The 27143-nt window shown below is 34.5% G+C and overlaps 1 protein-coding gene across 1 annotated transcript in view; it reads left to right on the forward strand.

Moving 5' to 3' along the window:
* Positions 1-2307: 2307 nt before the first annotated feature.
* The window catches only part of LOC148944606 (uncharacterized), a 53276-nt gene continuing 28440 nt past the window's right edge, over positions 2308-27143 (forward strand). The window contains exons 1-3 of the mRNA XM_089099718.1: positions 2308-2350; positions 19573-20930; positions 25875-26020. Coding sequence (XP_088955844.1) covers positions 19601-20930; positions 25875-26020 — 1476 coding nt within the window. The 5' untranslated portion in view covers positions 2308-2350; positions 19573-19600. The remainder of the gene's footprint in view (positions 2351-19572; positions 20931-25874; positions 26021-27143) is intronic.

Consider the following 27143-nt stretch of genomic DNA (forward strand, 5'->3'; position numbering starts at 1 on the left):
GAGTGTATATTTGAGGGGCCTTTTTCCTCCTCCACATGTATTTATGGCCCCGAGCGAGGGAGCCCCAGTTTCAATTATGGGCACCCAGGGACCAGGTTCTCGCCCCCCCCCCGTTGGCCCCTGCCTCCTATAGAGGTACCCTACATATCTGTAGGGTGTTTTCCTATCACCACCTAGGGACACGATGAGTGGCCCGGGGGAGGCCCCTACTGAAAATTTCACTTTTCATTCTTATAAAGGGCACCAGAACTTCCTAATGCAACCGAAAGGACCCCCTTCAAAGTTTATACGATCAACTCTTCCATATGAAATGCACCTGGAAAAATAATAACAATAGTAGAACATTAAATCATTTTGGCCTTTACTATAGGTAACGTCGATCCTCCTTCTCCAGAGGAGAGTCCCATAGTCATGCTTAACGTTAAGTATAGTAAAGCTCAACAAGACACATTTTTTCAAAGATAATTACAAACAGCAAACAGGACGAAAAAAAGATTATCTAAATAGCGTAGATCTGTTGTTCCTAACATAGGATGCAGGTCCCACTGGTAGGGCATGGCAATATTTTTGTGGGTCATGGGCAGGACGTGTACCCTTCGGATAACTTCCTTTAGAACCTTAATTTTGAAAGAAAAAACATTTTTATGCGAATGAGGTCAAATTTAAATGCATTTAAAGAGCAAAAGAGATACATGATAACATGGCAATAACATTATATATTGTATAATAGGTGTTGTATTCAGACAATATTCTCCATTAACATAAATTATGCTCAGAGAATGACCCCCCAAAAATACCCAGTTAATGATCTATTAAGCTTCCTTCAGGTGAATACACGGAACATTTTCAAAATAAAATTTAAATATCACGAGGGGGTATCAGGATTTTAGAAATGCCTAGGTGGGGCAAGGCTCCAAATCAGTTGGGAAGCAGTAGTCAGTGTAAGGTTTTTTTTTTATTATTGGACTAATCCGTAATAAATGTCTATGTACATGCCTGGGTAATAAGGCTGCTTTTGGCCATCTTAGCCTTCGAACTTCAATATTTACGATTACCTATAGTGGTTTAATGCCTCATAACTGGAGGGGGCTACTGATAAGTACACTACAGAAGTGTAAAATATACAATGAAAAAATACATGTCAGAAAAAACCTCTGCCAGGGCCTAGATCCACCAATGACGTTTAAGCCATTCAAAGGCTACAAAGAATATTTGTTTGGAAAAAGACAGATTTTGAAACAACTGATAATAACAATTGTGCAAATTCAAACAAGAGAAAATATTTATGGAAACTTTTCACAACTTACTCTTCCAGTAAGTGCTTCTTTGCATCATAGTCCTCGTCTGGCTCGGTTTTAATCGTAAGTTTAATAAATTGTTTTTCGTAACTGATTGAATCAAACAAAAATTTACCATTATACATCACTAAATTCTATATACAACTTGGCCTTTTTCCGTACTTTCCACGAATCTGGACAGATTAAAAAAAAGAGACCTTACATATAATTTTATTACCAGATAAAGTAAGCAAATACGAAAAAATGCAAATTGAAAAAAAAAACATTTTTTATGTGAATGACATCACATTCAAGAGTATTTAAAGAGCGAAAAGATACACGATTGTATTACAGTGACGTTGCACATTATATAAAACGTGTTGTATTGAGAAAAAAATTTTCAGTAGCATAAATATGTCTAGAGGTAAGCATAAGAAATACCAAGTTAATGGCCTTTTAAGCTTTCTTCAGGTGAATACACAAAAAGAATGAAAAAATTTTATCATCACAAGGGGGCATGGAGATTTTAAAGATGTCTCGGTGAGACATGCCTCAAAATTGGTTGGGAACCACTGGTGCAGACTTTAACCGCAAATCCAATTTCGTTTTCTAGATACAGCACAAAAAGATACCAATAAATGGGCCAATATGCCAGAATAGGATGTGAAGATACGTTGCTCTGTTTTCTAGGAGCTTTATCAAGTAGAAAAGGAGCCCGTGGAGCTTACCAAGAAAGAAAAGAAGCCTCTAAAAACTTTCAGAAATTGTTGAACACATAGACTTACTCGCTAATTGAAATATGGACGGACACATTTTGATGACTGAAAACTGAAAGAAAAACCAAAGAATGAAAAGTAGGAGACAGGGAGCAGTCTAGATTGGCAATTTAGGCTGCTGCCTATCTCCCGGTTTGCTGTCTCGGCTTTTCAAAAACCGAATTCAAAAACGTTTAATGTAGACGCACCCTAGCGTTGAAGTCTGGGTGTTAGCTTGTCCTTAGTCAACCTTTATTATATAAGAAGGCCACGAAAAATACGCGGGCTTTCCAATTTGCTGAATTTAAAAACTATTGAGTAAGAAAGTTATTAATGGTAGCCTAGCAAAAAAATGTATATGCACATTGAATTTCTATGCTTACTGCTATTCACTTTCTTGCTTGCTTTAAAATTAGTTTGAAGAAAATTTGTAGTTTTCAACCTAATTTAGCTATATGTTCACCTTATTTGTAGGTTTACAACAGCAAGGATGAAAGTGAAAATATTACTTGATGGATTTTTTAAGCTCTTCAATGGTTCAATAATTGCTTCTGAGGGAAATTATGTTTTTTAGTCCTCAAAACAGCAAATAGAGGCCTAGCCTAGTAACCACAAGTTTGAAAACTGGGTAGTGAGAAAAAATTGCCATTTGTAGCTGATTCAATAATGTTAATTATCATTTTGGTAAAATTCTACTTTAGTTACTTTTGGCTATCTTGGAAAGGGGTTGGGTTAGGAAAATGAAACTTTCAGGGATGGATGTACATGCTAAGGTTTGTCCCGGGAAGGTACTTTGAAGTACCTACCTCCACTCATCCCCCCTCTATATAATGGTAAATTACTGCACATTACTAGTTGTTTTTAACTCATATTTCATCCTATATTACTATCATAAATATAAATCACTGCTTACCTTACACAACTTCTGCTTTTAACCTTGTTCATTAAAATATATTCCAAAATCCTATTGAAATCCTAAGCCATTTAATTTTCAACCCATGCTGACTTTCTTTATGGTATATGAAACCAGCTTTGTTGTGATGTCACACTTGCCTTATCAGAAATCCTTACCCTTAAGGGTAGCAGGCACATGCCAAACAACTCTGTTGATAAGACCATTTAAACTGTATTAATTAAGGAACAGAGACCAGTAAAAATAACCTAATCCTTTTTAGAGGACAAATTATGTCATGGGAAGATGTTTTTGAAATTCCCCTTCCACCCAAACTTAAAATTTTCTAAAATTCTACTTTAGAAGCTTTTAAAATATTTCTAAAGTACTAAAAGATAGAGCGCTAAAAACATCAGAATTGACTTCAGAGGACACATTATATCACGGGAAAAGGTTTTTGAAATCACCCTTCCCCAAACTCAAAATTTTCTAAAATTCTACTTTAGAAGCTTTTAAAATATTTCTAAAGTACTAAAAGATACAGTGCTAAAAACATCAGAATCGACTTCAGAGGACACGTTATATCACGGGAAGATGTTTTTGAAATCCCCCCTCCCCCCACACTCAAAAATTTTCAAAATTCTACTTTAGAAGCTTTTAAAATATTTTAAATATTTCTAAAGCGATACGACATACTGAGCTACAGACATCAGAATCAACTTTAGAGGACAATTTGTCATGGGAAGATGTTTTTGAAATCCCCCTTCACCCCAAACTCAAAATTTTCAAAAATTCTATTTTAGTAGCTTTTTAAATATTTCTAAAGAACTAATAGATAGAGTGCTAAAAACATCAAAATCGACTTCAGAGGACACGTTATATCACGGGAAGAGGTTTTTGAAATCACCCTTCCCCCCAAACTCAAAATTTTCTAAAATTCTACTTTAGAAGCTTCTAAAATATTTCTAAAGTATTAAAAGATACAGTGCTAAAAACATCAGAATCGACTTCAGAGGACACATTATATCACGGGAAGAGGTTTTTAAAATCCCCCTTCCCCCCAAACTCAAAATTTTCTAAAATTCTACTTTAGGAGCTTTTTAAATATTTCTAAAGCAATAAGAGATAGAGTGCTAGAAACATCAAAATCGACTTCAGAGGACACGTTATATCACGGGAAGAGGTTTTTAAAATCCCCCTTCCCCCAAACTCAAAGTTTTCCAAAATTTTACTTTCGAAGCTTTTTTACATATTTCTAAAGCTCTAAAAGAAAGAGTGCTAAAAACATCAGAATCAACTTCAGAGGATACGTTATATCACGGGAAGAGGTTTTTAAAATCCCCTTCCCCCCAAACTCAAAATTTTCTAAAATTCTACTTTAGGAGCTTTTTAAATATTTCTAAAGATCTAAAACATAGAGTGCTATAAATATAAGTATCCACTTCATAGGACCCGTTAAATCACGAGACGTTTTTTTTGACCTCACCCAGCCGCCCCACCGCAAAATTTTGGCAGATTCTAGTGTAGATGCTTTTAAAATATTTTAAATATTTCTAAAGCGCTACGACATCAAGCGCTACAGACATCAGAATCAACTTTAGAGGACAATTTATGTCATGGGAAGATGTTTTTGAAATCCCCCTTCCCCCAAACTCAAAATTTTCCAAAATTCTATTTTAGAAGCTTTTTAAATATTTCTAAAGCACTAATAGATAGAGTGCTAAAAACATCAAAATCGACTCCAGAGGACACGTTATATCACGGGAAGAGGTTTTTGAAATCAACCTTCCCCCCAAACTCAAAATTTTATAAAATTCTACTTTAGATGCTTTTAAAATATTTCTAAAGTATTAAAAGATACAGTGCTAAAAACATCAGAATCGACTTCAGAGGACACGTTATATCACGGGAAGAGGTTTTTAAAATCCCCTTCTCCCCAAACTCAAAATTTTCTAAAATTCTACTTTAGGAGCTTTTTAAATATTTCTAAAGCACTAATAGATAGAGTACTAAAAACATCAGAATCGACTAGGATATTTACATCTGTTAAGAAGTGACTATTTCAAATGCAGGAAAAACGCATACTAAGTTGACCTATCTTTCCAATATATTTATACCCTAATTCACTGTTATCTTTGTTCGACTATTCCCGCTGTTTAACAATGAAACAATTAATTAATGCTTCAACAGATATTACGAGTTACAGCTTCAGTCTGTAAATGACAATTATTGAGATATGTCTTGCAATTTTTGTGAAATAAATTTCTGTGGTGGTATTGTTCAATTTCCTACTGTTGAGGCAGTCTTAGGGTTGTATTATAACCATGGCATGTTATTGAGAAGCAGGAATTGCGATATTTGTTGGCAGATTTGCGTAAAATATAGAAATTCGTTCCGTTGCCAGAAGTCTAGGCTTATACCTATCCGAGGTGGCCGTAAATATTCTCAGGTAAAGTGTAATTTTTCAAAATCGATCTATGACAAAACATGGATGGCTTGTTCACACCTTTCTGAGCTAGAAAATTTCCGTTTTTTGATGATTTGGCTTCAAATACCGCCTCCAAGGGAAGATTTCATGATCAACAATGTTACTTGTTGTAAACAAACCTTTGTGGATTGGAGCCAGTTCTGAAGAGAGGTTTGTATGTACATATGTCATTCAAACTTCGCTCCTTTGGGAGGAGAAGGAGTCATTGTTGAGATAGATGAAGCCCAATTTGGGAAGCGTAAATATAATAGTGGTTGGATTGTCAAGAGTAAATGGGTATTTGGTGGAATAGAGCGAGGAACTTGTAATTCATTCATGGTTTCTGTGCTGGATAGAAGTAGTGCCACGTTGTTGGGAATTATCCAAAACTGAATCCTGCCAGGGACAACAATTATCAGTGACTGTTGGAGGGCCTACGATTGCCTGGCTAGCCAGGTCTATCAGCATTTACGTGTCAACCACAGCATAAATTTTGTTGACCCTGCAACAGGTGCTCACATACAAAACATCGAAAGACACTGGCGTGACGTTCGAGACAATATACCCAGATATGGCAGAAAAGAAGAACATATGGAAGGATATCTGGCAGAGCACTACTTCAAAAAAAATATTCAATCTCCTCGAGAATGCACCATTTCATGAAATATATATCAGACCTTTATAACCCCAACTAATTTGTTTTTTATGGGTATTATTTACTAATTAATGTTTAAAACGTTGTAACAGAAAATTTGGCAATTTACTGTATCTAACCCCATTTGTTCTTAAAGCAATTCAAATGTTTTTGTCAAAATAGTTTAGTGTAACAATCTTCATTCTTGAAGCTATGAGACGTTATTAGAGTGTAAATAGGGAGGGGGAAAGAGGGGGCAGAAGTAAATATTTGACTATAGATTATTCGGTACTTGTGCATTATAAATAACCCACCACTATACACGAAAGAAGTTAAGTTTGGTTACTGGTAATGAAATAAAATAGGATGAAAATATAACAGTGTAGAAAAAAAATTGGGCTATATATTGGCACATTAGGGGGTGGGGGGGGGGGGGGTAAATAATATACAAAATAAAAAACTAAAACAACCCCCGGTACAATTTAACCTCCCAAAAACCAAAAAAAAAAATTTTAAATATTTTAAACGCAATAAGAAATAACGCTTTGCGATCCATTTGTCTAACAAATACCCGTTTGTCTGGTTTCCTTGTACAGTCTATAGCAGTGGGTTATTTATAATGCACAAGTACCGAATAATCTATATTCGTTTTGAGTATTTTTTTTTGGAAACCCCTTAACATTTTGAGTTGGGTAACCACATAAAACATATTCAAATAGCTTAATCCTATAATGTTGAAAAATTTTGCTTTTCTTTTTTACATCCGAGATTTAAAATATGTAAAAAATGTTGGAACTTACATAAAAATTTTCTTTCGAGGGTGCAAAGGTTAGTTGAAAGGAGATTTGATAGGGGGGGGCGGGGGGGGGCCGCGCGCGGTGGGCAGCAACCTGCTCGCAGTGCCCCTGCTTAGACTAATCTAAGCTGACCATTTTGTTGCAACGTGTTGCACCGGAAAAATACTCTAAAATCTGGTTGATAAATTGCCTGTCTAACAAATTTGTCTGAGTTTTGTAAAAGGGGGAACAACCCCTAAAAGTAAAAGATTTTAATAAAACTCATACCATCAACTTTGTGGTTCTTGGCGAATACCCGCCGGAAATTCCCCCCGGAAAATACCTCCCCGCAGAAAATATCCCCCCCCACGCGAAATATCCTCCCGGAAAATCCCCCCGCCCCCCCAAAAAAGACCCCCGGGGCAAATAAGGGTGTTCAAATTATAAAACAGATTTAAGAGTATGAAGGGGGAATGGGAGGAATGGTAAGGGGGATTTATAAAACTTTGAATGACCTTTAAAATTTGTGAGTTATAGCAACGGAACCTTGCAAAATAGATCTTCTGTTTAAATGAAGTACAACAAAATTGTTTTCAGCTTCAAAACTTTGCTCAATCCCAACTTATAATGTTTTAAATATATGCAAATACATTTCAAAAATTTTGGAAATAAAACATTGATATGGCTTAAAATTCTGCTCAAATAACTGAAATTGCATTTTCAGAGCTAAAGCCAGAGAAAAAGCAACTGATAACTGAAAATTAAGGTAAAATGTTGTTTTGTCAAAATTTCAATGGGTATTTCAAAAACATCTTCCCATGACATAAAAAACATCTTCCGGTAACATAAATTGTCCTCTAAAGTTGATTCTGATGTTTGTAGCGCTCTATGTCTTAGCGCTTTAAAAATATTTAAAAAGCTTCTAAAGTAAAATTTTGGAAAATTTTGAGTTTGGGGGGAAGGGGGATTTCAAAAACCTCTTGCCATGACATAATTTGTCCTCTAAAGTAGATTCGGATGTTTGTAGCGCTCTTTGTATTAGAGATTTAGAAATATTTAAAAAAGATTCTAAATTAAAATTTTGTAAAATTTTGAGTTTGGGGGGACGGGGGATGTTAAAATAATCTTACCGTGATATAACGTGTCCTCTGAAGTCGATTCTGATGTTTTTAGCGCTCTATGTCTTAGTACTTTAGAAATATTTAAAAAGCTCCTAAAGTATAATTTTAGAAAATTTTGAGTTTGGGGGGAAGAGGGATTTCACAAACATCTTCCCATAACATAATTTATCCTCTACAGTTGATTCTGATGTTTGTAGCACTCTATGTCTTAGCGCTTTAGAAATATTTAAAAAAACTTCAAAAGCAAAATTTTGGAAAATATTGAGTTTGGGGGAGGGGGATCATAAACAACTGGGCCCAGATAAGCATGGGTTTCCTTAACTTGAGTTAGTTATTTTTACTTATAGAGAACTTAGTGCTTCGAAATCATTTATAAACCAACTAAAAGTATATCTTTGGACCAGAGGTTGGGGTATTGGCCGGGATCTCTATTATTCAACTAACAAACACATACAGTATCATCTAAAGTTGTGTCTGAGTTGTTTAGCGCTCTATGTCTTAGCGCTTTATAAATATTTAAAAAGCTACTAAAGTAGAATTTTAGAAAATTTTGAGTTTGGGGGGAAGGAGGATTTTAAAAACTTCTTCCCGTGATATAACGTGTCCTCTGAAGTCGATTATGATTTTTTTAGATCTCTATCTATTAGAGCTTTAGAAATATTTAAAAAGATACTAAAGTAGAATTTTAGAAAATTTTGAGTTTGGGTGGAAGGAGGATTTTAAAAACCTCGTCCTGTGATTTCACGGGTCCTCTGAAGTCGAGTCGGATGTTTTATCAATCTATTTTGGCTCTATAAATAAATATTTATATTGCAAAAAATTTAGAATTAGTTAAATTTTTTTGGGGATGTGGCCTTGAGATTTTAAATTCTCTTCACGGGTTGAAACGTGGCCTCAGAAGTATAGTATTAGTTATTTATAAATGTTAATTAAATAGATGTAGAAATCTTTAACAAAAATTTAAACGTAAAATTTTGATTGTGTGTGGCGGGGTTATTTATAAAACTATTACCGGGTGATAAAGTGTCCTCTGAAGTCGAGTCTGTTGTTTTTAGCACTGTATGTCTTAGTGCTTTAGAAAAATATTAAAAGCTCCTAAAGTATAATTTTGGAAAATTTTGTGTTTGGGGAGAAGGGTGATTTTAAAAACCTCTTCCCGTGATATAACGTGCCCTCTGAAGTTGATTCTGATGTTTTAAGCACTGTATCTTTTAATACTTTAGAAATATTTAAAAAGCTTCTAAAGTATAATTTTAGTAAAGTTTGAGTTTGGGGGGACGGGTGATTTAAAAAACCTCTTCCCGTGATGTAAGGTGTCCTCTGAAGTCGATTCTGATGTTTTTAGCACTTTATCTTTTAGCGCTTTAGAAATATGTAAAAAATCTTCTAAAGTAAAATTTTGAGTTTGGGGGAAGGGGGATTTTAAAAACCTCTTCCCGTGATATAACGTGTCCTCTGAAGTCGATTCTTATGTTTTTAGCACTGTATGTCTTATTACTTTAGAAATATTTAAAAATCTCCTAAATTAGAATTTTAGAAAATTTTGAGTTTGGGGAGAAGGGGGATTTTAAAAACATCTTCCCGTGATATAACGTGTCCTCTGAAGTCGATTCTGATGTTTTTAGCACTGTATCTTTTAATACTATATAAATCTTTTAAAATCTTATACAGTAGATTTTTAGAAAATTTTGAGTTTGGGGTGAAGTGTGATTTAAAAAACCTCTTCCCGTGATATAAAGTGTCCTCTGAAGTCGATTTTGATGTTTTTAGCACTCTATCTATTAGTGCTTTAGAAATATTTAAAAAGCTTCTAAATTAGAATTTTGGAAAATTTTGAGTTGGGGGGGACGGGGGATTTCAAAAAAATCTTCCCATGACATAAATTGTCCTCTCAAGTTGATTCTGATGTCTGTAGCGCTGTATGTCGTAGCGCTTTAGAAATATTTAAAATATTTTAAAAGCTTCTAAAGTAGAAGTTTCAAAAATTTTGAGTTTGGGGGGAGGGGGGATTTCAAAAACATCTTCCCGTGATGTAATGTGTCCTCTGAAGTCGATTCTGATGTTTTTAGAACTCTATGTTTTAGTGCTTTAGAAATATTTAAAAAGCTCCTAAATTAGAATTTTGGAAAATTTTGAGTTTGGGGGGAAGGGGATTTTAAAAGCCTCTTCCCGTGATATAACGTATCCTCTGAAGTTGATTCTGATGTTTTTAGCACTGTTTCTATTAGCGCTTTAGAAATATGTAAAAAAGCTTCGAAAGTAAAATTTTTGAAAATTTTGAGTTTGGGGAGAAGGGGGATTTTAAAAACCTCTTCCCGTGATATAACGTATCCTCTGAAGACGATTCTGATGTTTTTAGCACTCTATGTCATAGTGCTTTAGAAATATTTAAAAATCTACTAAAGTAGAAATTTTGAAAATTTTGAGTTTTGGGAGAAGGGGGATTTTAAAAACCTCGTCCCGTGATATAACGTGCCCTCTGAAGTTGATTCTGATGTTTTTAGCACTGTATCTTTTAATACTTTAGAAATATATTAAAAGATTCTAAATTAAAATTTTGGAAAATTTTGAGTTTGGGGGAAAGGGGATTTAAAAAACCTCTTCCCGTGATATAACTTGTCCTCTGAAGTCGATTCTGTTGTTTTTAGCACTCTATTTATTAGTGCTTTAGAAATATTTAAAAAGCTTCTAAAATAGAATTTTGGAAAATTTTGGAGTTTGGGGGGAAGGGGGATTTCAAAAACATCTTCCCATGACATAAATTGTCCTCTAAAGTTGATTCTGATGTCTGTAGTGCTCTATGTCGTAGCGCTTTAGAAATATTTAAAATATTTTAAAAGCTTCTAAAGTAGAATTTTGAAAAATTTTGAGTTTGGGGGAGGGGGAGTTTAAAAACATCTTCCCGTGATACAACGTGTCTTCTGAAGTAAATTCTGATGTTTTTAGCACTCTATCTTTTAGTACTTTAGAAATATTTTAAAAGCTTCTAAAGTAGAATTTTAGAAAATTTTAAGTTTGGGGGAAGGGTAATTTCAAAAACCTTTTCCCGTGATATAATGTGTCCTCTGAAGTCAATTCTGATGTTTTTAGCACTCTATCTTTTAGTACTTTAGAAATATTTTAAAAGCTTCTAAAGTAGAATTTTAGAAAATTTTAAGTTTGGATGGAAGGGGAATTTCAAAAACATCTTTCCATGACATAATTTGTCCTCTAAAAAAGATTAGGTTATTTTTACTGGTCTCTGTTGTCAAATCCTTTCCTTAATTAATACAGTTTAAATGGTCTTATAAACAGAGTTGTTTGGCATCTGCCTGCTACCCTTAAGGGTAAGGATTTCTGATAAGGCAAGTGTGACATCACAACAAAGCTGGTTTCATATACCATAAAGAAAGTCAGCATGGGTTGAAAATTAAATGGCTTAGGATTTAAATAGGATTTTGGAATATATTTTAATGAACAAGGTTAAAAGCAGAAGTTGTGTAAGGTAAGCAGTGATTTATATTTATGATAGTAATATAGGATGAAATATGAGTTAAAAACAACTAGTAATGTGCAGTAATTTACCATTATATAGAGGGGGGATGAGTGGAGGTAGGTACTTCAAAGTACCTTCCCGGGACAAACCTTAGCATGTACATCCATCCCTGAAAGTTTCATTTTCCTAACCCAACCCCTTTCCAAGATAGCCAAAAGTAACTAAAGTAGAATTTTACCCTTTCAGGGATTGGTCTGCAGACTGAAGTATATCCCAGTAAGGTATTTTGAAGGGTATAAATTTACAACTAGTCACCAATTAAACATTTATATGTTTAAAATTTGTGCTACAAATTTTTTTTATAGATGTTATTCATTTCAACCATTCTAGTTCTTTTCTAATATGGTTCTACGACATTCATGAATATCTTAGAACTTATATATTAACAGAGTATATACCCAACCTCCTAATGTGAAAATATATAGGCTACCCAAAATTGCATTCTGAATCTAAATATAGCCTAACCAATTGAACTTTACCCTAACCCCTGCATAGCCTATATCCAAATCAGGGTATATATTTCAACATCCTGGGGGTGAGGGTAACAATCATTTGTGATGCAAATGAAGGTTCTAGCCTATTGAGATTAAGAGCCCAATTTTATGTATATATTTTGACATTAAGGGGGTGAGGGTATATACTCTGTTAATAGGCTATATAGGCCTAGGTTCTAAGATATTCATGAATGTCTTAGAACTATATTTAATTAATTTGTTTTTTAAACCAAAACTAGAGCAGCCAAGACAAATGCCATCTATGAAATAATTTATAGCACAAATTTCAAACATATAAAATGTTTTATTGGAAGCATGGCTTTTTCCTGTTTTTTTTTTCTTTTAAGTTAGAAAAACAAGGAGAAGAGGGAAGAAGTGGGGATAAAGGCTCTCCCCTTGGATGTATGTTAAGTAGGATTATTGTACATATTATAAAGAAAGAATTGTCTTCTCAACATGTCTCCTTACAACTAGGACTGGTTGTAAATTTATACCCCTACCTCCACTCCTTCTCCCTTTAGAGAGCAGCAACCTTTGATAGCCTTAAACATCTTCCTGTTATTAAAGTGAAACCACAGTTTATATAATTATCCAGTAAGCTTATTGCAGATCATTTCTGGTCTTTGTTCTTGGTGCAAACAAAAAGCTCCTCCCACTTCTTTGTGCAGTTATAGATCAGTGTGTTTGCGTCTATCAATGAGAAATGGTTACTAAGTGCATTATTCATAATAGCAGGTTTCCACTTGTTTCCAATTGTTTCACGTCTGACTTGTCTACCCGTGAAAAGATCTGATGCCACCTATGTTTCTACATTCTCTGGAGCACTCGCACCCTGGTCCGGGTTTTTATAATGGGTGAGATAGGGAATGATCATACTGGATAATTATATAAACTGTGAGTGAAACCTTGCAAAATAGGTCTTCTGCTTAAATAAAGTACAAGAAAACTGTTTTCAGCTTCACAACTTTGCTCAATCCCAATTTATGAGGTTTCAAAGGTCTATAAATACATTTTTTAAATTTAAAAGAAAAAAAACCATTGATATAACTTGAAATTCTACTCATATAACAGGAATTGCATTTTCAGAACTAAAACTAGAGAAAAGAAACTGATAACTAAAAATTAGGTTAAATAGCTGTTTTGTCAAAATTTTAATAGGTATAGACTTGTCAAGTAGACAAATTTCTAAAGACCTAGAAATCAGAAGGAGATTAACATGGGAGCTTTGCAATACTATCCCAAAGTATGTTTTTGGCCCTGGATTCATTACTGAAAGTCTCATTTTTGTAACCTAACCCCTTTCCAAGATAACACAAAGTAGCTAAACTAGAATCTTACCTCATTTCCCTTGGTCTGAGTAGTAAAATCTTATTTTGAAAACAAACTTGTAGGAACTTTTAAATAGAGATAGAAATCCTGCAAAAATGATGTCAGTTTTGCTGTGATTTCATTTTTTAGAAGTTTCTGACCTTTGTTTTAAATCCTTGCAAATTAGTTTTCAAAACAGCCTAACATTTTTCTATTAAGACTAGAGAAAATAATAATTAATATTCCCAAAACTGCTTCAAATTGCAAAACTAGCCAGTTCTTTTTAGGAACATGGTTTTAAACTGTTGGCTAACCTACTATGGTCTCAAAATGTAATGTCACCCAGAAGCAAATATTCAATGATGAAAGAGTATAAAAAATGCAACAAGTGATTTATTCACATTCATCCTAGTAGAATTATGTTGTAAACTGCAAATATACCAAAAATTACCCTATTGACTAGTAAGATAAGATGGTGTTGAACCTCCTGTATAGAATCTTCCTAGGGGTGTTAGTGTCTTTAAGAATAGGTAGGATCCCAAGTTATTTTTGATTCCACATTTGTCCAATTCTGATAGACACCCTTTTTGAATTATTTAGCAGTCTTGGATTAAGCAGTGATATCTAAGAGACTATTCCATAGTGGCACAAAGCAAACAGTGTAGAAGTTCTGACACACATTGTTGACTTGTGAAGACTTGTAATTTCTGGCTGTGTCACCTGGTGGCACTGAAGAGGGGTGGAGAGAAAACTGAGCATAGACTAATGCATTCAAGCAGCCTGTGACACAAAATGACATCTGCACCTTTTCTTCTGTATACCAGCATGGGGAGTTGTAGGGATCTAAGATGTTCTTCATAAGTTTTTTCTCACAGGTTTGGTACAAGCTTAGTGGCTCAATATGAACATTTTCAAATTCTTTAATGTCTGTTTTAAACCAGCAACTTGCCAAAATGATACCAAATTCTAAATGAGGGCAGACTAATACCTCATTGAGTTTCCTTACCACACATGGCTTCCTTGTGGTAAAAGTTGTCTTGATGAGCCAAAGGGCCTGGTTTGCTTTTGCAACCTGAGCTTGTGTATGGCTATGGAACTTCAGCTCCTTTATACAAAACTAAGGATTATAAAAGGATGATTCAGTGAATATGTTTAGTAACATTGTAGAGTTATGGCTTTTCTGATGGAAACAACTATCAGAGGCAACACTATAGCATTGCCTATAGTAAAGGCCATATGGCTGTAATGTTTTATTATTTTATTTTTTTTCAGAGGCACTTTGTATGGAAGGGGTTGTCATATAAACTTCAAGGGGGCTCATTTGATTGGAAATTAAGATTTCTAGTGCCTTTTTTAAGGGTCAAATGTGATTGGAAGGCAACTAACACCCCTTCCATGCCCACCATTTCCCCAAACACATCCAATCAAAATTTTGAGATAGCCATTTTGTTCTACATAGTTGATTTCCAAATAGAAATTATGTTTTTGAGGATGACATTCCCCCACGGCCCTCAGGGCAAGGGTTGTAAGTTTTGCCCTGGAGCATATATGGTTTTGAATGAAAGCTTTGTTATAGAAACTTCAAAAAGAGCTCATTTGATTGGAAATTGAAAGGGCTAGTGCCCTTTTTAATAGTCAAAAGTGATCGGAGGGCAACTAACCCCTTTTCCCCAAACACATCCAATGCCCACTTTTTCCCCAAACACATCCAATCAAAATTTTGAGATAGCCATTTTGTTCAATGTAGTTGAAAATTCTGGAAATTAGGTCTTTGAGGATGACACAGCCCTCAGGGCAAGGGTTGTAAGTTATGTCCTGGGGGCATATAAGTTTTTTATAGAAAGCTTTGTCATAGAAACTTCAAAAAGGGCACATTCAATTGGAAATTTCAAGGATAGTGTCCTTTTTAATAGTCAAAAGTGATTGGAAGGCAGCTAACACCCCTTCCATGCCCACCATTTCCCCAAACACATTCAATCCAAATTTTGAGATAGCTATTTTGTTCAGTGTAGTTGAAAGCTCAGAAAATTATATCTTTGAGCAGGACTCAGGGCAAGGGTTATAAGCTATGCCCTAGGGGCATATATGGTTCTTATGGAAGGAATGCTTGTATAAACAAGAGGGCTCATTTGATTGGAAATTCAAAGTTCTAGTTCACTTTTTAAGCATCAGAAGATATCAGAGGGTAACCAGCCCCTCCCCCTCACACCCTTTTTTCCCAAATGCATCCAATAAAATTTTGAGATAGTTTCTGTTAAAAATAGTTCAAAGATCATATAACAAAAACTCAGGGGTCAACACAGCTCCCCAGGGCCCATGGGCAGGTGTTGTAAGTTATGCCCTGGGGGCATATATGGTTCTTATGGAAGAGATGCTTGTATAAACTTCAAAAAGGACTCATTTGATTGGAAATTGAAAGTTCTAGTTCACTTTTTAAGAGTCAAGAGATTGGAGGGCACCTAGCCCCCCCCCCCCTCCTCCACGCCCTTTTTTCTCAAACCCATCTGATAAGAACTTTGAGATAGCCATTTTTTTTTAAAATAGTTCAAAGACCATGTAACAAAACTATGGGGCCAACACAGCCCCCAGGGCCTGAAGGCATGTGTTGTAAGCTATGCCCTGGGGGAATATGTAGCTCTTATGGAAGGGATGCTTGTAAAAACTTCAGAGAGGGCTCATTTGATTGGAAATTGAAAGTTCTATTTTAGTTTTTGAAAGTCAAAAAAGATTGGAGGGCATCTAGCCCCCCCCCCCTCCCAAGCTCCTTTTTCCCAAATGTATCCAATAAAAATTTTGAGATAGTCATTAAGTTAAAAATTGTTCAAAAGTCAGATAACAAAAATTCAAGTGTCAACACAACCCTCCATGGCCCGGGGGCAGGCATTGTAAGTTATGCCTTGGGGCATATATGGTTCTTATGAAAGGGATCCTCATATAAACTTCAGAGAGGGTTCATTTGATATAATTACATATAATTTCAATGCTGTTAGAACTGGAAAAGAAAATATGTGTAATATAATTCGTTTTCAGTTGAGTGCCAATGATGCAGTAGGCTTTTGGTTTTTATTTACAGTTAAGGAAGGGGGCGGTATCCAAACTCTTGTTTGTAGTGAAACTATATTTGTCTTGAACAACTTTAGAAAGAGCTAACAAATGAAACTGAATATTTGATGTATAATGATATTAATTGCTGATAGCTCATCAGTTCAAAATTTTACCATAATTTTAATGTTTATTTTTAATATTAAGTACAAAAGAAAATATTTGTAATACAATTGGTTTTCAGTAGCCAATGACGCAGTGCCAATGACGCAGTAGGTTTTAGACTTTTACAGTGAGAGAAGGTGGTGATACCCAAACTTTTGTTTAGTGATTTTTGTTTGTTTCAAGATTGATTTGTATATTCCGTTTAAGTTTTACTCATTTTAAGATTTATTTATTCATTTACATTAATATCTATTGTATGTTTGTTTGCATTGATTGTTTATTTAATTTCTGTTCGTTTCAGGTTTCATTTATTCTTCAATAGCAAAACACTTTTTTTCGTTTTAAGCTAATATTCAATTTAAGGATTACTTGCTTTAAGATTTATTTATTCATTTATATTATTACTTGTTGTATGTTTTTTGCTATGATTGTTTATTTCATTTCTGTTCGTTTTGGGTTTCATTTATTCTTTAATAGTAATTTCTTGTCATTTTGAGTTTGAATTTTAACAGGTATTTGTATCTGCTGAGCTTAAGTTTAAAATGGCCTTTACTTTTCTTTGAAAAACTTCTTTTATGGAAAGTTTTTTTTTTAATTAATATTAATAAAATAACAGCTTTCCAAATGCAAAATTTGCTACTCTGACAAAAGCATTCTTCCCTGTCTTATGGTGCCCTAGGCTATATACAAAACCAAAAGAAAAAACTACTAATAAAATTCTTACTTTGCAACATGCAGCAAGTTTCTAATAATCAGATCACTGTCTTCTGTTTTATTATCACTCATCTGTTTTGATCATTTTAAATAATACTAATATGTTTAAAATAACATGTTCTCTGTTTGTAATTAACTAAAAAAAAAAAAAAAATTTTTCCACTTAATAAGTTTTTCAAAAAAAGTAAAGAAACCTTTTAAACACAAATCGAACAAAAAATAGAATCAAATAATATTCAAAGCGAGCAGTTGCCAAAAGCCAGAATGAATAGTCAAGTGAAATCGAAAACAAACAGAAATTAAAATAAACAACAGAGTCAAACTCAAAACAAGCAGATATTAATATGAGTAGGGTTCAAAACCCCTATGCTTTCTAAGTGCCAGAATATAATTTGTACTTTACTGAAAAAAATTCAAATGAATTTACTGAAAAAAATGTGCATTGTCAGTTAAATATACATATGCTGATATTTATTCCTTAAAAATCTAAATTAATTTTTGATTTCTTAGCTATAAGAGTGAAAACATTTAAAAGAATTTTTCATTTGAAATAGAGGGGATGTCATTTTAGCCTTTAAGTTATTGAGGGCTAACATTCTCCCAGCATTATTCCCTACTGTTAGTACCAATTCAAAAACTAGAGGTCATCTACTGAAACTTGTCAAGCACTCTACAACATCTAGAGTCTGTACTCAATTCTTCTCAACACATATTGTCAACAATTGGAACAAATTATCTAATGGAACTGTTACTGAATCTGTTGATGTTTTTACACAAAGGCTAGATGCTGAGTGGTCCTCCAGAGAGTGTAAATTCAATTGGGATGCTATTGAAGATGGAGCAGCACCTGGTCACCAGTGGTTCTTGCATACAAATAGTCATCATTCTGGAGCTCTAAAAGGAGAAATCCTTAGATTGCTCCTAGCTGCAATTTAAGGTAATTAGGTCATTGTGTAGAATGAATGACCATAGAAAGTTAAGGAAAAGGGTTGTATGCTTGCAAATTTTGGGCTCTGGCTCCTTTTATGTGGAGTAAAACTGGCCAGAAGGTAACCTGCCTTTTTTTTCCTTCCAACTAGGGGCTACTGCCTCCTAATTATGGTACTGCATGCCCTGAATCCTTACATGACATAAGACCAAAATTTTGAGATAGTCACTTTAATTAAAAGAGTTATAAAAAGAAAAAAAAAGAAAATATGTGGCTCCAGGGATGACGTGTTAAGTTCAGCCCCATGGGCAACCACTCCAAATTGTGAAAATAGTCTGTTTTTAACATTTGTATCTAGTATAATTTTGTATGAATTACACCTTTTTAAATTAGAGTAATGCAATGGTTCACAATCTACATTTATTTGTGGGCATACTTTACTTCTTTCAACTCATGATTATTAAGGTTTTGTTTAGGAAATAGCCCTAAATAAATGAACTATTGGATAAGATTGCAATGGAACTCCCAAATAAAGACATGCATTAAACAAATGTTGTTTGGTTTTCACTGAAACTGGTGTTTACTGATTTCAAATCCCTGACTAATGTTGCAAAATGAATAAAGTCCCAAATCAAAGGAACTTAAGGGCATAAGCATACTTAAAACTGGTTTTTGATCTCAACCAAAATTGGCATTCAAGTTATAATGTTTAATGATCACATACAGGCTAACATTCTAGCATATAATACCAAATTTAAAAGATGTTGAATTACATATTTTACAAATGGTGTACAATTTTTGCAGAAAATTGTGTTTTTAGACTTTCTGAACTTGCTGGTTACAAATCTGAGGTTAATGTTACCACTTCTAAAGCTGTATTAAGGTTAATGTAGCCTTAGGAGGGTTTGAACAACACAATATTTCTTTTTTGGAATTTATAACTGTTTCATACTTTTTTATTGTTATGGATAATGTTTGTCTGTATTAGATTTTATTTAGCAATTCATAATGATGTCTGCTTGTTTAGGCTTAACTTATTATATGACATTATTCATACTCAATTTAAGCTGTCATATTGTTATATTCTTTAGTTAAAAAAAACGTATTTTTAAGATTTAATGATGAGATTAGAAAAGCTGAGATTACTAATTTTAAATATCATTAGAACAAGACATTTTTTAGCAAGTATTTATATTTTCTGGCCGTTTTTTTTATATATGTATGGTACATAAACTCTGATACTTGTGCATGTAAATGTAGATTTGTCAACCTCCAAGGTTCATAGAGTTTAAAATTTTAACTTTCACAGTCCCCCATGTTGTTAATTTTATCTCTACGTATTTGATTTATCTTTCAATACAAGACTTATGTAAGATATAATATTTTTTTTTCAATAAGCTGATTGCTGCTATATTTAGCTTTGATGCAAGACTCATGTCAGTTAATTGTAATTTTTTCTCATAGGTTTGCAGCCATTAGAGCTCTGGCAAAGATGTCATCTAAGAGAGAAATTTCACAATTATTGTGTGATGAGGGGGCACTGCTTATGATGTATGATATTGATTCTCGAGTTGGTCCAGGTAGTGATAAAGTACTCCCCAAAAATTATACCAATACTGCTGTATCATTTCTAAGAAGAAGAAGTAGAACCAAATCACCAAAGGGTCTTGGTTCATTAAGGAGTCTTGATTGTAGGACAGAAAAGAAAGAAACTACCCAAAAGATAAAGATGGATAAACTAAAAAAGTCTATTAAGAAAAAGGAAGTGCCATCAAAAAAACCACTAGTCAGGACTGCATCATGCCTTAAAAAAGTGAATGGGAAAGCAGATAGTCAGTTGAGAAAGATTAAAGGAACTCCCAGTAAAACCTTGAAACATTCTTCAAAAAAACTTAAAAATCACTCCCAAAAGATAAAGATGGAAAAGGCACAAAAGTCTCTTAAGAAAAAGGAAATGCCATCGAAAAAAAACAAAATCAATACCTTATCGTCCCTGAAAAAAGTGAATGGAAAAGCAGATAGTCAGTTGAGGAAGATTAAAGGAACTCCAGGTAAAGTCTTGAAAAACTCTTCAAAAAAACTCAACATTACAAAGATTTTTAAAAAGATTCAAAAGAAAAATGAAAACAAAGCTAAAGGAACTACCATAAGAATAAAGAAGAATTCAAATAAAGTGAAAGGAAAGCCAGTGGAAGAGAGAAAGCAGCTAGATGTTAAAAAAGAGAAATCAGTACCAAATTCAGAAGCTCCAAAAATTAACAATAACAAAAATGGTAAAGTGACCAAAGGTGCAGTCTCAACTCAGCAAAATCTTGATCCAGATCTAGCATTTTCATATATTTTTGAACCACGCCCATTCATTATGCCCCCCAAATCAGTTATTGCAAGAAGGCGATCATTTGGATCTGATTCATCTTACTCTGATGTTGAGATATTTGAGAAACCCCGAAATTATATTGAAAACCAAAAAACTGAAACTGTTGACCAAGAGCAAATACTAAATATCTCCTCATGCCTAAGTGTTGAAGAGCCTCCATTCCCTGTAATGAAAAGCACAAAGAAGAAGAGAAAAAAACAGTCATTTGAAGATGAAAATGCTTCAGAGACAGCAAGTTTTCGAAGTGAATCTTCTATTTCTTCTGTTCAAGCAAGTAAAAGATCTATAGATTCAGCACTGTTTTATAATAGCTGTACACCAATAATGGTCCCTATAGCAAGTAGCACTGTTCCATTTGACTCAACAACAAAATCATTAGTTCTTAAACCTCAGGCTGATGAGATCTTACCTGAGTATCAAGAAGTCATATGTTTGGAAAATGATGGTAAGAATCTATTTCAGTAGAATCATTTTTTCTTTAGATGAATTCTATGTAAGTAGATAAATTCTTTCTTCTTTTTTGTACAAGTTCAAAACTTATCAGTAATTGAACTTGGATGATTTAGGAACTATTGAAAATTTCCCAAATCTGTTTTCCAGTTTTAATTATATACTTTATCCTTATACCAATAGTCAATTTAGACAAGTTTTTTTTTTTGTTTATGACTCTGAATATTCTTTTTTTTTTCTTATGCATGGAGGTATATGAACCACAATGAAGGTTTATTCACATTTTGGAGCTGGTTTCTAGAACTGTTAGTCTGGTTGGGGTAAATTGTTTAAGGTTTAATAGACAATCTTCTCTTTTAGGATATAAGTTATTTCTTTATAGCTGGCTGATTGATTTTGAGGAGGGAAATAGAATTGGTTAGAATAATGTAAAAAGTAAATATTGTTGTTTGGAGTTTGACAGGTTCAGCCAGTAGATTGTATACGTTTGTATCAGTTGATCCTTCTGCGGCCAAGCTTGCTTTGCTACCAAGTCTGCTAATTCATTTCCTGTTATCACACAGTGTACAGGAGTCCAAATAAGCAAAACTGATGTACCTTTTCTTGATAATTGTGTAACCATATTTTCAATCTGGAGGGCAACATTTCTTGTTGGGCTTTGCTGATGTCAAAAGTAATTCAGAACTTATAGTGGATTAGTGTAGACAATGCACTTCTGGTGTCTGACAAACATTTAGCTTTACATGGCTTGAAAAGCAAACTTGATTGTCATAAGCTCATCTGAAAAAATTGTCAGATACGTGTGTAAGCAGTAAGAAAGAGATAGACTCTCGGAGGTGAGAGGATATAACAACTGAACAACTGCATGTTTTCTCAATCTCTGAGCCGTCTATATAAACTGGAGTGTAGTCCTAATAATCTGTCATCTTTCCCAAGATGATAACTTTCATCAATAAATTGGGGAATCCTTCTTTTTTTGTGACACTGATTTTAGGATAATAATTCATCAATTCTTCTGGAGGCCCTAGAAGAATCGTCATCTAATTTAAAATTCAGTTTGCCATTCTCCATAAAGTCTTCCGCACTAGAAAGACAAAGAATCTAGTAAGAGGGTATATCATTTTGCTTGAAATGGGTATCAGGATTTTGGTGACTAATGATTTTTTCATGAATAATGTGATTTTTGAACTAAATCTTTTTTGCAAAATATCTTGCAAGCAGGTATCTACTTCTCATGTGAAGCGACTGGATGGAGATTTCGCAGTGCATTGCTGCAATAGGAGTTGATTTTAGGTAGTTAAAGGCTCTTCATAAAGTTGCATGGAGGGTAGTGTCAATTTTCTTCAGGTGATGTTTCTTAGCAGCTCCATAGATAAATGATCTGTAGTCTATCTTAGATATGATAATTGTTGAATCAAATGCTGTGTGGGCTCCTCTTCTCCCAAGTCAGAGAGCTTTATTGTTTAAAGCTTTATTGTTTCTTGTTTTATTGTCTTTTGTTTTCTTGTTTCTTGGGTTTATTGTTTTAATAAAGCCAGGTAAAAGGTTTCATGTGAGTTTTTGGTCAAACATAACTCCTAAAAACCGGGAATGTTCTGCAGCTACAATCACATTTCCATTCAATTTTTCCAAAGGTTGCAAGTGGGTCATGTTTTATATTCTATGGGAAAACAGAATAAATGACTTTTGGCTTGAGAAAACCATGTTATTTTTAGTTGCCCTAATTGACATCATATCTTCTGCCTTTTGAGAGGCTGACTACATAGTGTATCTCCCCACAACTGCAATAATATAAGCATACAGAAATAGCTTTACCCCCAGGATATTATTTAGGCCTATCTCATGACAATAAATTGAAAAAAGATTAGTGGGCATAGAACAGCCCCTTGAGGGAGTCCAACCTCATAAGCTTTTTTTCTTAAACTCAGAGTAGAGACCCCCTGAAGAGGTATGGACTTCCCTACCCATCAAAAATAGGTAAATCCGATTTAACATTAGGCCTGGTAATCCCAGTACAGACAGCTTTCCAACTATTTGTCTTATATCAAAACTATCAAATCTGAGTCCATTTCTGAAAATATTAGGTGGACTGCTTTTCCTGTTTTTAAAACTTTGCTTTATCAGATGCGCCAGTCTAACGAGGGCGTCTGTAGTGCTCCTTCCTGGAAGAAAACCAAGCTGTTCTATCCGGAACCACCTGATTTCAATCAGTAGCTACTGTCATACTTTCTATTCCTAGCTGTTCAACCTGGAACTACTGATGAAAGCCAAGCTGTATTCATCCCATCTGAGGAGGTTACTGATCTTTATGAATTTGTCAGGGAAGCCCATTGACCCATCCCTTTGGTTTGTACTTTCAAGCAAGATGTTTAATTCTTACTGAATCTTTGTTGTGGGGTGCTAGGTATACAGTAAAGCAGTTTATCCCCAGTCAATACAATGCTTCAATTGCCAGGATTTTGGCCACATGGCTTCAAATTGCTGTAGAGGCAGAAGATGTCTACTATGTAGTGGACAACATGCCCTTGAAGAATGCCTCCATTCCAAGACAGCAAAGGAAGAACAGACACCTAGTACCCAGACTGTAATAGAAAACATGCTGCAAACTCCAAGGAGTGTCCAATACTCATTGAGAAAAAAGCTATTGTGATTTACTCATTCACCAAAAATATACCTATGATGACTGCTGCTTAGGTCTTGAAGAGAGAACATCCGACTCATACAAAACGTGTTCCCCTTGTAAATATAGACCCCTCCCCTCCCCCCCCACTGACATTTAAACCTCACCCAATTGATGAATGTGACATGAAGTACATATCCACCTGAAGGTGTTGCAAAGCAGATGTCAGATCTGACCCTGGTTGTAACATAACTCTGCAAAATGGTTTCACAGATACTGCCTTCTAATCTCCAAAATGCAGCCCTTGGTCTGAATAGCGTAATTGGTAGCAGCAGTAGAGAGGGGCAAGCTTTTCCACCAGTATTACTTCAACAGAAGCCATAAGCAAACATTTTTGAATTTTCGTATTTGTCAAAGCTTTCTCCACTAAGTGTGTTGTTTTTACACTCAAATAAATAAAAAAAATAGTTTTTTCAACTGAAAGTAAGGAGCAACATTAAAACTTAAAACGAACAGAAATTATTTCGTATATGAGGGGATCTACCCCTTCCTCAACCCTCGCGCTTTACACTAAAGTCTTCAAGTTCTTTAAAACACTTGTCGTTCAAATTCAATGGGCCTTGTGTTTGAGCAGTCTTTGTTCAAGAATTGTGGCAAAAATTCAAACTTTAGCTTAAAGAGCGAGGGTTGAGGAATTACAGCCCCCTAATAAACGGAATAATTTCTGTTCGTTTATGTTGTTTCAACATAAATGTTGTTTTTCTTACTTTCAGTTGAAAAAAAACTTTTTTTTTATTACATTTTTTTTTTATTTAATTTCTGGCTGCTTTTCAAATCATGCCAGGAAATCCCCTTCACTCCCCCCTCCCTCGTGTAAAATTTTCTAGGAAAATTCCCTCCAGAAACTCTCCTCCCACGTAAAATTCTCCCCGTGAAACCCCCGCAGAAAACACCCCCAAAAAAATTTCCGTATGTTTCTCAATAACAAATACCATGGGCACATTGCGGACAATGGGCAAATTGCGGATCTTAAAGCAAGGACATAGTTCTTGGACCTTTCAACTTTACTGAATCAAATGATTATTTCGAAATTTTGAGCGTGTGTCTTTGGAGGAAAAAAAAGGCATGGGAGGTGGGCTGGTTGCCCTCCAATCTTTTTGGTTACTGATAAAGAGCACTAGAACTTTTGATTTCCAGTCAAAAGAGCCCTTTTCTGATCTTCTACGATCATTGGTTCGATATGATCACCCCTGGGGAAAAAACTCAAACAAACACACATCTGTGATTTTTCTTCTGGCAAAGAATGCGAAATTTTACATTTTTGTGTATATGAGCTTGAAACCTTTTGAGTCGGGTTCTCTGATATGCTAAACATGATGCTGTGATTTTCTTTAAAATCGCTTTGGGGGTTGTTTCCCCCTTTTTGAAAATTCAGTAAATTTTCTCAGGCTCAAAACTTAGAGTTTTGGTTACTGTTGAGACGAGTCATTCCCTGCTTACAGCTCGTTACCACGAACTATTTGATAGCACCATCTTTTGAATTTTAGATATTTTGTTCATATGCCTCATGTCTATCATAGGTGACGCCTACAGGTTCAAGCTTTATGGAGAAGAGGATGAAAAAGGGCTTGTTCTGGCTATTATTTTTCATTGTTTTCCAGGAGGGAGAGCCCTCTGGACAATTCTCAGGGGTACATGGTGTATGGTCATGCATTATGTCCAGTGGCATCTATTTATGAAAACTTGGGGAGTAGAAAATGTATTTTTCAAAATCTAAGGGGGATTCGTCATTTTTCAATGAAATAGGCCTACCAAAAAAAGACATTTTTCAATGGAATTCCCTAAAAGATTTTTTTCAAAATATAGGGAATGTGGTCAGGCTATTTATATCTAAGCAGCTGATGTGCGTTCTTCTCTAGAATGGTGCTGCTATTTCTTTTGCTTCACGTGGAAGTAGGTACATTATTCTCTTGGGAACTCTTGCTGTCAAAGTTTTTAAGTCCGTGCCTTCCAGTCATAATTAAGTGATGTTTTGAAATTATTTAGCATATTCATTGTCTTGAAAATATTACCCATTATTAGAATAGAATAATCGTAAATAATGAGTGGGATTTGAACTGCATTATTTATTGAAAGCAAAGACAAATGGCAAAGTGTAAGGATACCTGGTTGACACAAAAAGGCAATCAACAAAATTGTAAACATTGAGACAAAAAATTGAACATGCTTCTTGAAAAAAAAACCGCTTAAGGAGAAATAAGGAACGAAACATTATGGTTAAATTGGGTTGTTGTTAATTTTTTTTAGATTTTTTTTTAGATCCAAAAAAAGGACAGAGGTCCAGTCTTCGTCAAATAGACCCATATTCGAAATATAAGGAAGTGGCTGTGAAGATAATTGGACACGTGACGCAAATTATTTTGAATCCAGTTTCTACATCTTTGAAGAATGCATTGAACGTCCTTGTAAGTAGGCCTATTTGTCTTTATCTCTTGTCATATCATAGATGTATCTAGTCCTAAATGTAAAAGATATATAAGGTTTTTCAAAGGGGGGAGAAGGGCCGAGGCTAAAAAGGTATTTATAAACTATATGTTTTTACGTTCTTGCCCTCTTCAGAACAGTGACTTCTTATGAATTTTGAATGCTCCTGCGCTATATATAGCATACATGTACGCAATGTTGTCAGTGAAGGATCTGGGGACAGGGGGAGGGAGCCCCTCCCCCAGCCTTGGTTAAGTGTACTTATGTATTGTTTTTAGTTTCATCAGTACGAATCTGTCTAAAAAAGAGCATTATAATTCAAGGCAGTAATCTTCTGCCCCTTCCCTACTACACTTCGTGCAGATGCTCTGGAGTTTGAAAATCTGGCCACTTCAGTACGATCTCTTTTGTAAACCACTAGGGGGATGCCAGAGTTGAAGATTGAGATACATTTACTAAAAGTTTAAGATCCTGCTGAAAAGAACCTTGATTTAGACCTCTTTCCTTGTATTAAATTAAGCAGAAATCAAATAAAATTTAAATCATTATATAACGAATCTTGTTTCTTATGCTCTTACATCACCCAAAAAATTGGCAGATAGCAAAAAGACTTGTAAAAGTGACCAGAAATCTACAGAAGAAATTAAATCAATAGGGAGAAAAAAAAGAAAAAATTAACAGCTGTTGAAATACGAATTCGTTTACATATTCAGAATTAGTTATTTCATTCTATTATTCAAAAAATTATAACCTTGCCTTGGAATAGTTTTTAGTTCTTATATCCTAATATTGCAATTACAGCATAAACCTAACTGTTTATACTGTATAATTTAATATAATTCTATGCAGAAAAAATATACACAGCTGATTAAGATAAATTCTGTGGATCAGTGGTGGATCCATGGGAGGGGCGAGGGGGGCCCCCCCCCCCAACATAGTCTGAAGCTGTGTAGTGTACTTAATTAACGACAGTTTGCTTTAATTAAACTTGCTCCTAACGCACATTTTTCGGATAAACCTCTTTTGGCCCCCCCCTCCTAAAAAACATCCTGAATCCGCCCCTGCTGTGGATCTTCTTTTTTTAAAGACGTATCTTTTACTACC

Source organism: Artemia sp. Qi Xiang Cuo, chromosome 14, assembly GCF_049724085.1.
Source record: "Artemia sp. Qi Xiang Cuo chromosome 14, ASM4972408v1, whole genome shotgun sequence".
NCBI classification, from domain to species: Eukaryota; Metazoa; Arthropoda; class Branchiopoda; order Anostraca; family Artemiidae; genus Artemia; species Artemia sp. Qi Xiang Cuo.